Source organism: Hypoxylon trugodes, assembly GCF_022578975.1.
Source record: "Hypoxylon trugodes strain CBS 135444 unplaced genomic scaffold F4822scaffold_12, whole genome shotgun sequence".
NCBI classification, from domain to species: Eukaryota; Fungi; Ascomycota; class Sordariomycetes; order Xylariales; family Hypoxylaceae; genus Hypoxylon; species Hypoxylon trugodes.
The window spans coordinates 780,657-795,529 of NW_026250027.1; the positions used below are offsets into that span (position 1 = coordinate 780,657).

Consider the following 14,873-nt stretch of genomic DNA (forward strand, 5'->3'; position numbering starts at 1 on the left):
AAGCCAGGGACCCATACGAGCTGACTAGCAAGACGGAAAACGGAATATGGGAGGAGGCGTGTAACTAATAAAATAGGCCTACGTACAGGGCGGAGTCAACTAGATTAACTACGCCTGCACCGCCCAATTTTTTTGACGGCTAGGGATGATGAAGCCTATCCTTCAGCAGAGTTTAAAGCAATTAACTTGCTCAATTTCTGCGTAAAGTGCTTTTTTGTCTCACAAAATAATCCATGAACCTGGCCAGCTTGGCTAGAAATAAGAGGGAAACAGGAGGGGTAGATTGTTTGTAGGTAAGTCGATTAATGTATGTATGTTTCGCTCTGCGACTTACACCACATACAAAGTCTCAAGTGCAAGGAATAGATAGATATGAAAAGAGGCGGTAGGTATCAAGGAATAAGGAATAATAAAGCCGATATGTATGTGTATATGGGATAAGTATAATACGATATAATATGACGATGTACATAAATGAGACCATATAAGATCATAAATGCAACAGTGGGCAGTATGGATAGGAATGAATGGGGAATAAATGATCACGATTGCGTTGTGTATGTAATAGAAATATAGAGATAAAATAAGACTTACGAATCTTTTCGGTCGTAATCGTAAGCCTCAGGGCTCTCTTCAGGCTCTTCCTTTCCATCATGATCATCTTCTACCATCTCATTGGACTGCATAGTAGAAAAGGAATCGCTATTTCCACGATCTCGAGTACTTGGACTTCTTCCGCGAGGATAATCGTCGCTACTTGCTGTCGACCCGAAACTCTCTTTTGAAGGTTGTTTCTTCCATCGTCTCGCAGCCAGCTTCTTAGGAAGTAGTTTTCCCACCTTGCTTGAAGAATTGTTAGAGTTTGCGACATCCATGATGACGGGTTGCTGATGACGACTGTTAACCCCGGTAATGACGGCCAACGGCGACGAAAATGAGTGTAACACGGCAGAAGGCTACTGTATATTGAAAGTATCAGTAGATTAAAAAGAGCGAAACTGATACGAATAACTGCTGCTCTGTATTAATTGTCAAATTATTAAATCGTTAATAGGCAGCTAGAAGAAGCGCATGGAGGTAGATAGGTTGACAAAGACCGAGCCGAGTCGAGTTGCGCTAAGTAGTAGCTGTTGCTATTTCATCGCGATATTGTCGTCATACCCTGGAGCTGTCCCTCCATTGGATGATGATACATAGGTAGGATGATTCCCTCTTTTTTTCCCTCGTTTCTCGTATCGATGCGATTCTGACTAGTAAGACGAGTACTTCTTAATCCTAGCTATGAGTAAGGATTTATGATTTTTAGGTAGATGATGGACAAAAAGTTGCCAGGTGTAACAAGAAGGGGGTTGAAATCTATGAATCGAAGGTTCCTGAGTGCTCCTCGTTGTAACATAGATAAACCACCCAATCAATCCCCGACCTCGTTCATTCAATCGATCAGACCAGGGGGAACATCGGGATAGTGGGACAAGCTAGGCTTCCATGAATCAAAACTGAAAAAAACCCCTAAGTAACCCTAGAAGAACTTAAGGAGTAACCAATTGAATCATAAATAAGGTTAGATTCACCCAGCCACGCGGCAGGGACATTGGACACTTCCGCAGATATCGTAACCACATTTGCAGCAGTCGCACTCCCCACCTTTGGCATTTCGTTTCAACACCGTCACATCGTAACAAAGGAAAAAGGGCAGGTGGTTCCAGGCCTCTAAGTACCCCACATAGTTCGTTTGTACGTACATTAAACCTTGTAATTCTGCACGTACCTACTCCTTCAGTTGGAATTCCCAATTGGAAGGGCAAATTCACCGGAAGTCACCGATCCCTGCTACGTGGCCCATAATTAAACCCATATTTGACCCAATGATGTTCCTTACCTAATGTAATAAGTAATTAACTGGGTCATTCCCCCTAACTAACTTTCCCCCCCCTTCACCCCGCCCCGATTTGCTAAACTCCGTTACCAAATTTCGTAATCATAGAAAACGGTTTCGTTCATTTCTCCTTCGCACGCCCCTAGCTTTTTTTGCCTTGTGCACGCTATTATCGCAGACGTATTTTCCAAATCCACTTTCGACGCCTATCGTCATACACAAGAAGACCCTTCGGTTTCTAATTCTCTTATGGGGAGCTAGACCCCTTTGTTAATAGTAGATGTTCTTCGCCTCACTGCCTCATTTCACAACATGGAGTCGTCTCCTTTAATCAAGGTAGGATTATACTCTCTGGTTTCAAAGCTATAGCCCTTATCATTCGTCATAGTACAGCTAAACTCATCGAATCATAGGCGCATGATCATGCGAAAGCCGCATCTGTAGCTACGCATACGTCCGATACCACCGTCGCGGTGAACGAACATACGAGAGCCGCCGGTGAATTTGCCAATGCTGCGAGAAATACTAGTAGTGTAGAAGCACTACGTACATTGAAACTACTCGAGCAACATCATCGAAGACTTTCCGAGCTTCTTCAGATACCGGGCAAGCCTCCCACCTCTCAGGCATCATCCGAAAATGATTCCCAAGCGAGTGAGAAAGATGATTCCGTCCCGGAGATGCTCTCTTCTACATCCCCCGTGAAGCACGATAGTAGTTCTTCAAATGAGAAGAACACCCAACCCTTGCCTACGCTACCGAAACAGCCGCGATACCCTGCTCGCGATCTAGGGGCGTCCATTGCCAGTAACCTGGCATCTGCTCGTGGTATTCGATCTAAATATAGATCTCAACCATTAAGCCCGAGTGTCTCCAACACTGAGGCCCCAGGAAATATGGAAACCGCATCACGGAGGAGTGGCACAAGGACCAAAATGCAGAACATGCTAGATAACTCTGATAGACCAAATTCCGTCGTCTCACCAGAAAAGGAGAGGCTTACGAGACAATCCAGCTCGGGTTCACAAGACACTACGCTAGGCAAAGATAAAAGAACTAAACAGGCTGATACTAGCGACGAGGGATTCTCCAGGTTCTACAACGCATTCGGTAACATCATTAATAGGATTTCTGCACCACTTGCGTTCGCAGGCCTGCCCCTCGTCAGCGAAGAAGAGCCTGAACCACCAGCTCCCGTCCCCACACCAATCCCCGCTCCCGAGTCGCCCATCCAAAAGCGTATCAGAGTCAAGGGATCCCCATCAGTATCCGCGGAACCCGACCTCCGAAAAATCTACTCGAAAGCCGCCCTACGTGCTGTATCTCGTGATGGCCAATCCGCTAACGACTCGTTTTACGTGGTCCCGACAAGCGGGCACACTGCCTCCTATGCTAGCATTCTGACCTTTGCTGACAAGGAGAAGCGGCGCATGGAAGCTAACAGTAGCATTCCCGAAGACTTAGACGAGGATGACTTTGTTGACGCCAAGGAATCTCAACTTCCGCGCTCTCCCGCCGTCCAGAGACTTGCTGGTAAGGCGCGCGCAGACCGGGATAAGGATCTGACAAATGTGGTCGAGGAGCTGTATCTCGAGAACAAAAGTTTGAAAGATATGCTAGATAAGCTGAGTAAACGCCTCCATGCTTTCGAGTCGATGTCCCAGAATTCAGGTATGCGATTGGCGGAAAGTATGAGGCTTATGCGTCCGAGTTCCCCTTTAGCATCCGGTAGTACAGCCGGAGGTAGTAAAACTCCAACTCCGAGCGCAGGTTTATCAGACGAGGCTTTAGCGAAACGTAATCGTGAACTTGAGGAACAGTTATTAGCGGTGTCGAAGCAGATGGAAGAGACGGAACGAAATTATAATAAGGCGCGCGCAAATCTTGTTCGCTACCGCGAGAAGTGGGAGCAACTAAAGGCAGGTGCGAAGGCTAGACGTGCTGGCGGGAGCGCGAGTGGGAGTGGAAGTGCAGGTCTACTAAGTGGTGGGCAAGGTGGAAGTTTAGAAAATGTTGATGATGGGAGGTTGGGATCGCCCGGTTTAGGTTAAGTCGACCTAGTAAAAGTAACTTGGTAAGGGGCTTGGTAGTTTAAGAACAACAGTTGGGTGAGTTGGTAGTTGTGGTAGTTGTGGTAGTAGACAATAAACAGCGAATAGGTTGACTACTCGTTTATTATCTACGTCTATTTTAATATTTTGGTTTTTATTCTAGTGATTGACAGCCGCAACGAACGCTCGTGCTCATGCTATTTAAATTAATCGGGCGTCAACTAAATAAAGCAATGCCATGGTTCCCTCGTGGCAACTCGGCAGCTACCGCAAAGTTTGACGTCTTTATAAACATGAAGCTAATATCACACAAGGTACCGTAACATGCCGTGATAGGTGCATGTATATCGCACTTTAATTAAGAACATCCCTCATTATGTTGAAGCAAGCAGACATTCATATTGAAGGGCATTATTAGTTGGCAACAAGTAGTATAGCAATATTTTTCATTTATTTACTATCGCTATGACATCTCTACGTCGGGTTATGTGACAATGTGCAGGTCATATACAAATATACCGACTCAACGAACCAGTATACCTACCATTTCAATCAGCTCAAAATAAATGCTTGCTCCATTCAACCACAAAAACATAACATGAATCAAAGAAACCTCCATGCACGATATGCCGCACTACCAAACACCGCTAGACTGGACATTTTAAACACGTGTAATGCAACTCGTTTACAGATATCCAGCCAACCAATGCCTTCCAAACTTGTAACATCCTTCCATCCGCCCCTCATCATATCATACCCTCCAACGTCATGTAATTTGGTATCTCAACAAATGCAAAACAATACTAAATGCGATATGCTCATGCTTTGCCTGCAGAAAGTGGAAATCGAAAATAAACAAAATTTTGAAACGAGACTTCCACACTCCAACCTTCCAACTCCCCTCCAATGTTGCGTAATATTTTGAGCATCATGTATTTCCCAATTACTACTACCCTTATAATCAAGGGCTACCCGGTTTCTCTGCCGCCGGTGTCGTCGTTCCTCTGGAGCAAGACATGCTGTAAGGCGCCTTAATGAAGGGTTAGTTTCGTTGCAAATCTTGTTAAGGTAGCATCACTCACCAAAACCTGCTTAGCATTATGAATTCGCCAAGCTAAGTTTCTCACATTCCCATCAGCAGTAACCACAGCCGGCGCAAACTCAATACCGAACATCTGGTGGATGGCATAGACCAATCTCTTAGAGTATCTGCCGTCCCGTTCCAAATGGCTTCCGAACGGTTCTGATGGGGTACTAGGTGCGATGTCAGGGTCTCTGTCGAAGCAGTTCTGTGTAACCGGTAGAAGAGCAGACTCGATAGCCGATTGGACCGTAGCTTCATGGTCTGTTTCAATATCTTCATAGTCAAAGCGGCCGATGTGTATCTCGAATGGTTGCGAAATCGACATCACGTTGTGGTTACCGTCGTGATGATAACGGAACTCGAAAACACCTTGGGTCCACCATAGTTTATCTCCCGAGAATACCATCTCACCAGATACGAGGTTAGCACCTTTGCTCTCGGAACTTTCAACAGGCTGGTCCCAAGTTAAGATACCCCTATCAGCTATAGTGGACTGGAATTGGCCAGGAACCGCCGGAATCCATCGTCCAAGTGACGAAAGTTCGGTAATTTCACGAGAGCGGTTGTCAGCCACCATGTATAGACCGATCCAATCTTTCTTGCCGTGATGCGCTGGTGCTCTCCACTTAACCCTGATTGGAGCACCATATTCGAAAATCATTGTTTTCAGCTCATTTGGGAACCGACCAGCCGTGCCTTCCTTACCACTAGCCCGTTCCGACAAAGCAGAAAATCCAGATGACTCTCCTTCTACAGTAAGGGAATAATGCTTCGGATTGAAACCTGCAAGATCGGGTGAAAGCTTGGTCAAAGTGAGACGCGCCGGGTATTTGTTAAAGAGCGCCGTTGTATCTCGCACTATCGTCGAAACGCCCGCCGCCAACTTCGGCCGCGCCGTATCTAAGAAATCTTCAACAAAGTGAGAAGTCTCATCCATAATTTTACCTACACCCGACTGCCATTCTACAACGGGAGGTGGTAGGGACTTCTTGATGAATTTCGTCAAGCCGGCTTCGCGTCTAAGGTTACGTCCATAGATCTTCTGCATATGCGGTTTCTCCACGAAGTGTAGGAACCCAAGCGTCAAAATATGACTAACCAATGCTAATGCGAATATAGACCTGCTCCAGGTAATAATGGCCGCGCCATATAGACCAGCAGTGCCGAGAACTCTCTCCGGGTTGTTCAGGAATCGGTAAATCGATGTGTATGTAAGTTTCGCGCCTTGGTCGAAAAAGAAATCGCCAAAGAACCAACCAAACTCGCCAAGAGAGTCGTATATGCTCACAGCAGTCCATATTTGAAGAGCGATCAAACTGGCACCGATGACATGTCTCAATAGTACAAATCCGTAGTTCCAGTCAACCGGGGCGGAGTACATCTTCCAACATGCACCAATGAAGGTAGCGTAGCACAGGCTCTGAGTGATATGGTAATATCCTTTCCATTGTCGCCAACCTTCCTCTGGAGTCTCTCCAACTTTCAGAAAGTGGCGTGTCCATGCCTTGCTGTTTGATTGCCGAGTAAGAATCACGCCTAGGCCGATAGAATACCAGAGTCGAAGTACGAGCGCCAATGAGAAGAACATTGTCTGGTGTAACGTCGTTTGCGGTGTGGAAAGAGCCAAGATGGCAACAAGTGAATTGATGAGGAAGGTAGAATAATCCACAGTCCGTAATAGATCAATATTTTGAATACCCAACAGGTTGTAAATTCGGGGTCTGTCTGGCACTTCACTCTTGCGAGTGGGTGGGTCATATGTCTTCTGGATATGAGGATTTTCCACGAGTACTAGGAAAGCGAGTTGAGCGGCGTGGGCTGCAATGGAGATAAAGAGGACAGAATAACTAGCAGCGAGCGCGGAAATGCCGTAATATCCTGCATATCCAATTGAGTACATCGGATGAGGCGCCATTTCAAATACACCGTCGAAAGTCAACTCCTGATCAACGAGGTAAAAGAAATCACCCCAGTACCAGGCATAGTCCTTGACAACTCGGTGAGCGTCGAGCTTGACCCAAAGGTTGAAACCTATAGTTAGCCATCCAAAGAACCACCGGGCAATAGTAACGTAGAATGGTTCTCCGTCTGGGCGATGGCCGCAGGCAATTGCAAACAGGCAGTATGAGACGAAGTCACACATGAGAATGAGATCAACAAGTCTTCTGAAGACTAACCAAGTGTTGTACTCGATTGGTGCCTTCTCAAATTCGTAGTCCTCAGGGATCTTGATCTCCAGCTCACGCTTAAGGAGGCTGTACAACCATGGTCGTGGGTTTTTGCCAGTAGCCGGGTTCTCGAAGAGCTTCCAGTCTTTAGCCCATGCGATGAGCCTATTCTCATTTGATTGCAATCGTAGAAGAATACCAATGCCGAGATTGTAAGCAGCACGCCAGAATAAGAAAACGACAGCGAAAACAGGCCGTTTCAGAGACTCCGGGAGGAAGTAAAGGGTTAGAATATGTACCGCAAGAACAGCGAGGACAATAGCATCTGACAAGTTCTTAGGTTCTCTAGGATCAAGTAACTGCGATACCATGTCGTGGGTCGTAGGTACCGTAAAAACTATCGGGGATGTATTAGTAGAGCACGGTCGTTTACCGTAAGTTGCTAACTTGCCTGTTCCATCTTTAGTACGGCCGTAGGTTTTTCTAGGCTTTGATGAAGTTACAGTATCCTTAGCATCTTCACTGTCACTATCATGGTTCTCATTATTCATGTTTGACGATGTCTCGGTTGACACCTGTCGGCGACGTAAATCGCCAGGATCGGCAGGGGATTCGATAGCCGCACACATTATGTACTAGATGATGACTCCTACGCACAAGAGTTAAATCTAGTAGTTTAGAACTTTTATGGTGCTATATAATGAACCTCGTCGACTAGCCGCCATGAAAAATATTGTTAGAGGAGATATAAAGGAAACGTGGTAGTAAGAAAGGATGAGTTGGTAAAATAGACGAAACGGTGAATGAAGTGGAGGGAAATTTTTGGATTTTTGGATTGGATTTTCTAATAACAATTGGCAAAGTTAAATGCAAGTAATGCAAGAATGCAAGAACGGCCAAAATATCGAAGTCGTCGATTGGACAGAAACGGACCTTCCCACGTGAGGTGTCCTATTTGCCGTGTGTGTCCCGTGTGTGTGCGACGTCACTATGTACTCAGACCTTACTGCCTCAGCTTTTCTTGGCGCTTTTCCAATCCTGGTTACTTTGTCATTACATAAACCATTCATTATTTCATAAAAATACGACACAACCAAATAAATCCATCAATAAATTATTATGTACGTACTATTTAATATTTTCGGAATTGGCCTCAATTATTCGTCGTCCCTAAGGCTGAAGGATCAACTTAATTGATGTGCGTGCGTCACATGCAAGAAAAAGGTGCAGATGCAACAGGTACCAGCACGTTCTGGAATGCAAGGAGACACCTGCAAAGCTCGGTTTAATATTCTTGGCTAAGTACCGATAAGGAAATCCCACGAATTGGTAAATCGATAAATCGGGTCCCAACCAGGCGGGGAACTTTGGAATTCTCCAATAAGGAAAGCGGTCTACCGGTAACACAACCGCACTTATCCGAATATGGGGCATTTACGTAAGCTTTAAGTTTGGTGTATTCTTCTAATACCGTTGAAGGTATATAATAATTTATACCTTTAGTACACTTAACAATTGCAACCTTCACAGATCCATATTTGTCCAACTCCATAAAGAACAATCGCATTCAACAAGTACAACCTAGTAACGTGGGACAGCATAAACGTAGTACCTATTACCTACAACAAATATTTACAATATAGAGATGAGTGACCCCCGCGCGGGATCATTTTAGGAATGACGTACAGTAGTCGTATATAATAAATAACCAATCTTTAGATCTCGATGCTATGCTTCGGATTGTCAAGATAGGTAGCCCTCGATCTTGCATTTCAACTATATTAACAGCACTTATAATACACGAGACCAATAATACTACTCGCGGATGTCGAAAGTGATTGGCTCTAAAAGAGACACCTTGTTCTTACTATTCGACAACTGAAGATATTAGAAATGGCTTTATTTTAAAGATACCTATGTATAATCGTAAACTTCTATGACAACGTGGCTTGGTGGTGTAGGAGTGGGCGGGATAGGACACGTATAACACACGAGAACGAGAATCTCAAAGCGGTACGGCGGTATCAGTCAAATCCAATTATGTCAAAGCAGAGACATACATCCCGATGCCAAGCTTCCACATATGACCCCTGTCGATTGTGTTGAGCATATTGTTTGCCTTTAGCTGGACGGAGTGAACTAGTTCCAGGATAAGAAGGTTAAGAATAGAGAGAATGGAATAGGTTCTCCCTACACTTGGGCATTGAATTCTACAGACGTGTCACAGAGGATCTTCAAACGACATCCACTTGTCAAAAGAAATGATATGCATTCATCTCAAGGGATTCTCTCCCTGCGACTTGATCGATACTAAATAGACGAGACGCCATCGTCCTGTCCTATCGTACCTAAAATGCATTCTATGTACCTATTCCGGGTGATTAATCTACCACACAACATAACCTTGTGTGTGCATCACTCTCCTATCGTAACCATCATTCTTAACGAAAAGTTGATTTCTAAGCAGCCTTCTTAGCGAACTCAACACGCAAGATAAGATGCTTGAAACCGTAACCATCCATCTTGTTGCAAGCCTTGACAGCATCGTTGCGGTCCGCAAAGCTGATAAACGCAAAACCCTTGGCCATTCCTGTCTCGCGGTCCTTGGCCAAGAACACGCGCGTAACGCGACCGAAGCGCTCGAACATGTCGCGTAACTCGTTTTCTTCGGCCATCTCGGAGACCTGTTTATTATCGTATTAGTAAGAAAATAGGAGGAAAGAGATAGAGATAGAAAACAATGGAAGTACTCACGTTCGTGACACGCAGTGTAGCAAAGTCGTCCCTTTCGCCATACTTGCCACCAGCACCGCCCATCCGCTCGCCACCAGCAGCACCACGATCTCCACGCAGCGCGGGGGGAACATAACTGCCCTTCTTACCCGCACCCGCGGCACCCGTAGCATTAGGCGTAGGCTCATCGCCCATACCCGCAGCGACATCCGCGCTTCCACCCTCGGCACCAACCGGCGCCATAGTATCCTTGTAAGGACAACGAGCCGTGAAATGTTCGCCGTTGCAAATACGACACTTGACGGTCTTGTCCTTGAGCTTCTCTTTCATAGCGTTGGCGTTGACATCCTTGGCCTCGTCCTTGGTATCCTTGCGCCAGTTCGTGCTGAGTCGGAAGATGATGTTCTCGCCGACTGAGGTGGTGTCCATCTGCGGGCCCGCGCTGTCCTTCTCGGAAAGTCCGAATTTATTCCATGTCTTGCGCTCGGCGACACGCGGGTTTACGACTTCGCGGTGTGTGACAAGGCGGATGCGTCGGGTCGTCTTTACTTTTTGTCCGTTCTCATTGTATCGGTATGTGATGGTGGTCTTGGTGCCGTCTTTGTTCTGGATGGTTTGGGGAGGGGGTAGTTCGACGGTGACCTCGTCGCCTTCGTCGTCGTCGGCCCAATCTCTGTTGGGGGGGTTAGTGGATCCATCGCTGACGAAAATGAAAATTCTGCGATGGGTAAAATTCTTACCTGTTCTTAGAGGCCATTTTCGCAAAATTATCTGGATGTTTTGTACTTGGTATTCGGCGTAAATAGGTGATGTAGTAAAAGTTATTTGACGTTGATGTGGATTTTTCGTGGTTTTAGGAATTAAGAATTTCGAGATTTGAGTTCAGTTTCTAGAGAAAGTGTGGGGTCCTCAAAATATCTTATCGGTGCGATAGGATTTGCCCCGCGCTTATCAATTTGGAGCCGAACCTTTATCGGATTGGCTTAAATTGACCGTGCCTAGTATGTACCTAGGTACATTAAAGACTCACAAATGCGATCTTGTCACTATTTTCACTCTTTCAACCATGAGTATCCTTGAATGGATACTCGGGTAGATACACATATCACATCAAAAGGTTTAGTTTCATTTCAAATTCACCATAACACAATATTGTTTCTCCCTTTTACTTTTTTGATTCGCTACCTAATAATTAACATTCAGAAGCTCCGAAACCCTGAGATCTCTTTTTGGTCTTCTTTGGTATATATAATAGGTCAAAAGAAAAGAAAAATGTCAAGTGTCGCCAAGCGGCTAGTTGTAAGGTGTGGTGAATATCTTCAAAGATATACCTCCTTTTCCCTGGAACGGTACCCAAGATATCCATCTCCATCTATAATCATACCCGTCGTCAAATCCGTCAAGCAATAGGATATCTCTTCATCTCCTTCATTTCAAAATACACCCAACCACAAAAATGTGCGTTTCCTAAAATTCCCCTTATACCTAATGAAATATTTTTCCCTGTAAAGGGGTTTTGTTGAAACAAGTTGTGTTTGTTTTTTGCTGAACAAAATTTGAGTCCTGTCTATAAGCGTACGACCCAAATACTATCATTATCGTGAATCGTAAAGGTGTAGGTTGTAGGTATACAATGATATACATGAAGTATAACATAGATCGGTAAAAATAATAATTGAAATAAATAAGGGAAGGGAACTTCAATGTGTCGAAGTACAAGTATATCACAAGTCAGTAAGCACGCAGTTACTATACCCTGATGCTTCTGACTGTGTTGGTTGAGCGCTTCCTAGGAATTGGAGGTAGAGCGCATGTTGGAGGTGGAGCTGGGGGAGGTCCTTCAGCTAGGTGAGGCATGCTCCTCCTAGGGGAAAGACCCTTTGCTCCGAGGCCTATAGCCAAGAATTGACTGGAGGTAGCTTCTTGTTGAAGTGCCTTAAGAGAAGGTGCTGACCGTTTAGGCGAGCACGTCAATGGTGGCGTCAGAGTATACCGAGGTTCCTCAATAGAGGGTAAGCTAGATTGCTTGGGGTATACAAATGAGTGTCGATTTTGTGGGGACATGTTTTCGGCCTGTAAGGTCGAACGTCTAGTAGATGGGCGTCCTAAGGATGGTGTCGGACTTGCTGATGATCGCCGTAATTCAAAAGACGAGGAGGCTCTAGGTATAGACTCCGGCGCATCCATCAACCCCATGGGGAAGGTCTTGGCAGGTCGGGGAATCCATGACTTATTTGTGTTGAGCTGCGAGGGAGTCGGGCTTTGTTGGCTAACACGCACATTATCCTTGTCGTAATTCCCCACAGGCGTCGTGCTTCTGCTGCTTGCCTGGCTCTCCTCCACAATAGGCTCCGACAGTGTATCCTTGGAGGTTTCAGTCTTTTCCTGCGGCTTTGGTTTAGGTGCCCAGGGTCCAAACATAGATGGTGTGTCGGGAGCTTGTAAAGATGGGATTTGGTTTGCGGAGTTGCTGGGTGACATCGGGGACGGCTGATCGACAACAATAGAAAGAGGGCGAGAGAGGGCCAGGGTGGTTGGCGGACTCCGCCTGAAAGGCCTTATCGGTCCGTCTCGGTCCATTCCTTGGGGTTGGTCCGCTTTGGACGTCAGAACTGATAAGTTTAAAGCTGAGTATCGCCGACCAACAGTATGTGGTACGCTAAAGTTGGGGACGAATTGAGGCTTGCTTTCCTGGTTTGGTGTCGAGCTAACTGGTATCTGTGACGACATGCGGCTATTGACTTCAAGGTGGGGATCGAAGCCAGGGATCATAGTTTGCATCGACTGTCTGCGGTTCACAATTGCTGCAGCATTAGGACGTGGTCGAACCTCAGGAATGGGTGGTAGAGGCTTCTCGTTCGCCGAATGCTGGTGATCATCTCCATAGCTTGAAAAGCTCGCTCGAATTGGGGAGGTAGTCGGCGAGGATTCGGCTGACGATATGATGGTTCGCTGTCCGGATGAGACGAATGAGAGTCGGTTGCCACTGCTTCCGCTACTACCGCTGCTCCCACTACCATTATCTTTAAGGCTGTATAGACGTTGGCTGCCCGATGAAACCATACTCGACTCATCATCCACAGTCGATTCGGACCTTCGTTCCAATCGGGGTTCGTTGAAACTACTTTCTTCATTAGGATCTTCGAGTGCATTTTCCTGGTTCCACGAGAAGTCCTGGGACACAATGCGCGAAAAGCGATCCGGATCTCGTACGACAAGTGTTCTTTGGCTTGATTGAGCTTTCAGCATAGCGGTTCCATCATCCGCCTCGGGTTTTCCGGTTTCTGAAAGCTTCTTCTTGCCGCCCAATGATTCAATTTCTCGTCGCAATATAGCAAGCCAGGTGTCCATAGTCTCGGGGCTTTCGAAAACGAGCAGCATGTTAGTGACTTGTCGCTTCTCAACTCCCCTCAGTGCAAGCTTAGATCTGAACGATTTTGTGTCCGAAGATGGGTTTCCATCGGCATCGGTAGTTGATGTAACTCGGACGACCCAGTGCTTTCCGGGAATGAGATCGCTAACATAGGCGGCGGAGTCTCGAGTGAGGTGTAGAATCTTCTCAGGTAACCTATCGAAGGCACCCTCTGCCGCATATTGAAGAAGGTAACCAGAGGTGACGAGCGCATAAATTTTGCTAGTCCATTCCGGAGCAAATTTGGATTTCTTTTTCTTTTCCAACTCATTTCTTCGTCCACCGATTTCATTTTGATTGAGGGTGAGATTGCTTCGTGAAAAGTCATTCTGTAGTGAGCTATTTTTAGACTCGCTGAAGCGAGCTAGAACATCAATTGATGTTACGCAAGACGGTAGTGTACCATGCTTGATTGCTTGGGGATACATTTGGAACAGCGGGGGTGGATCAAATGCAGTGATTGACCCTCTTGTCTTTGGTGGCGTCGGCTGACGCAGTTTGCTTTTAGTAATACTGTTGTTACTTTGCTGTGACCGAGATGACGAGGTGCTTCCGGCCGCAGGAGATCTTAAGGGAGCTGCCGGTGAGGTAAGAAGGGAAAGCTCCGAACGAGAAGAGTGAAGTCGCTGAGGCCAATTGCCGATGTCCGCGAGTGAGGTACGTTTTCCACTAGGTCGTAGAGGTTCCCTTAATGATGATGTCCCTTGAACTGATTTATCATCTTTTCCTGGTTTCGACTTGCCGAAAATACTCCTCAATCCAATTCGTGACTCACGTTTCCCAAGCTTCTCTGGTCGTAGAGGAACTCTGTTCTCATGTGTAAGGATCGTAATGTCTGGTGGCCGCGCTCGCCGCATATCGCGTGAGCGACTCTGAAGCGCCTCGAGGGTTGGACTCGTGGGGCTCGAAGCGTCTGATTCAGACATTATGGCGGTTTTATTCGTACAAGTTGTGGGTGAGTTAGTGAGGTAACAAATACAATGGTATGCCCGAGTAACATTCAACTATAATATATTTGTAGCCGAGTAGGAAGACTCTGGACTTGTGCTGGTATGTGATAGTATGCCGTCGGTGACCTTAACGACATATGGTAGTGTATGTGAACGGAATGAAGTCAATGTAATGAGAGTGACGAGGTCCACAAAGGCATGTGACGATTAGGTCAAGGTGTAACCGAGATGAACAGAAGCCCCAATATCTGTCAACAGCCGAGATCGAGAGGGGAAATCGAAGGGGACCCGTGGAGATGAAGTCAAGGCAACCTTGTGTTGTGAGGCTTGAAAATGTGAATAGTGCCTTGAAATTTGGTATATAGTCCTGGCAACTCCCGGCGCGAACAACACTACACGATGACGGACTGGACTAGTTGTATATAGCTCCAGACTAAAATAAAAATGACAGTTGGAAGAAATATTAAGAGTGGAGTTAGGACAGAAGAGAGTGAAGGACTAGACCGTAGAAGCCCACGAGACTTGAATTGGGAGAAGGGAGTTTTAGAAAAATTACGTAGGAGTCGAAAATCAGTTCCTGTCGAGCCACCAGGAGATGG

General features: G+C 46.0%; 4 protein-coding genes across 4 annotated transcripts; 1 reads left to right on the top strand and 3 right to left on the bottom strand.

Annotated features, from left to right (window-relative positions):
* Positions 1–1,919: 1,919 nt before the first annotated feature.
* Positions 1,920–4,187, top strand: F4822DRAFT_422239 (uncharacterized protein). Its single transcript, XM_051459872.1, has 2 exons — positions 1,920–2,212; positions 2,290–4,187. The coding sequence occupies exons 1-2, from the start codon at positions 2,189–2,191 to the stop codon at positions 3,925–3,927; spliced, it is 1,662 nt and encodes a 553-aa protein (XP_051308902.1). The 5' UTR covers positions 1,920–2,188; the 3' UTR covers positions 3,928–4,187.
* Positions 4,188–4,359: 172 nt separating this feature from the next.
* On the bottom strand, positions 4,360–8,063 carry F4822DRAFT_422240 (phosphatidylethanolamine N-methyltransferase). The gene is made up of 3 exons (XM_051459873.1): positions 7,631–8,063; positions 5,010–7,576; positions 4,360–4,957 (listed from the first exon to the last, which is right to left on the bottom strand). Exons 1-3 carry the CDS (start codon positions 7,806–7,808, stop codon positions 4,889–4,891), a joined length of 2,814 nt encoding a protein of 937 aa, XP_051308903.1. The 5' UTR covers positions 7,809–8,063; the 3' UTR covers positions 4,360–4,888.
* A 1,365-nt stretch (positions 8,064–9,428) lies between these two features.
* F4822DRAFT_422241 (eukaryotic translation initiation factor 3 subunit-like protein) lies at positions 9,429–10,781 on the bottom strand. The gene is made up of 3 exons (XM_051459874.1): positions 10,653–10,781; positions 9,934–10,585; positions 9,429–9,863 (listed from the first exon to the last, which is right to left on the bottom strand). Exons 1-3 carry the CDS (start codon positions 10,667–10,669, stop codon positions 9,639–9,641), a joined length of 894 nt encoding a protein of 297 aa, XP_051308904.1. The 5' UTR covers positions 10,670–10,781; the 3' UTR covers positions 9,429–9,638.
* Positions 10,782–11,472: 691 nt separating this feature from the next.
* Positions 11,473–14,484, bottom strand: F4822DRAFT_93490 (uncharacterized protein). Its single transcript, XM_051464184.1, has one exon. It carries the CDS (start codon positions 14,248–14,250, stop codon positions 11,662–11,664), a length of 2,589 nt encoding a protein of 862 aa, XP_051308905.1. The 5' UTR covers positions 14,251–14,484; the 3' UTR covers positions 11,473–11,661.
* Positions 14,485–14,873: the final 389 nt, after the last annotated feature.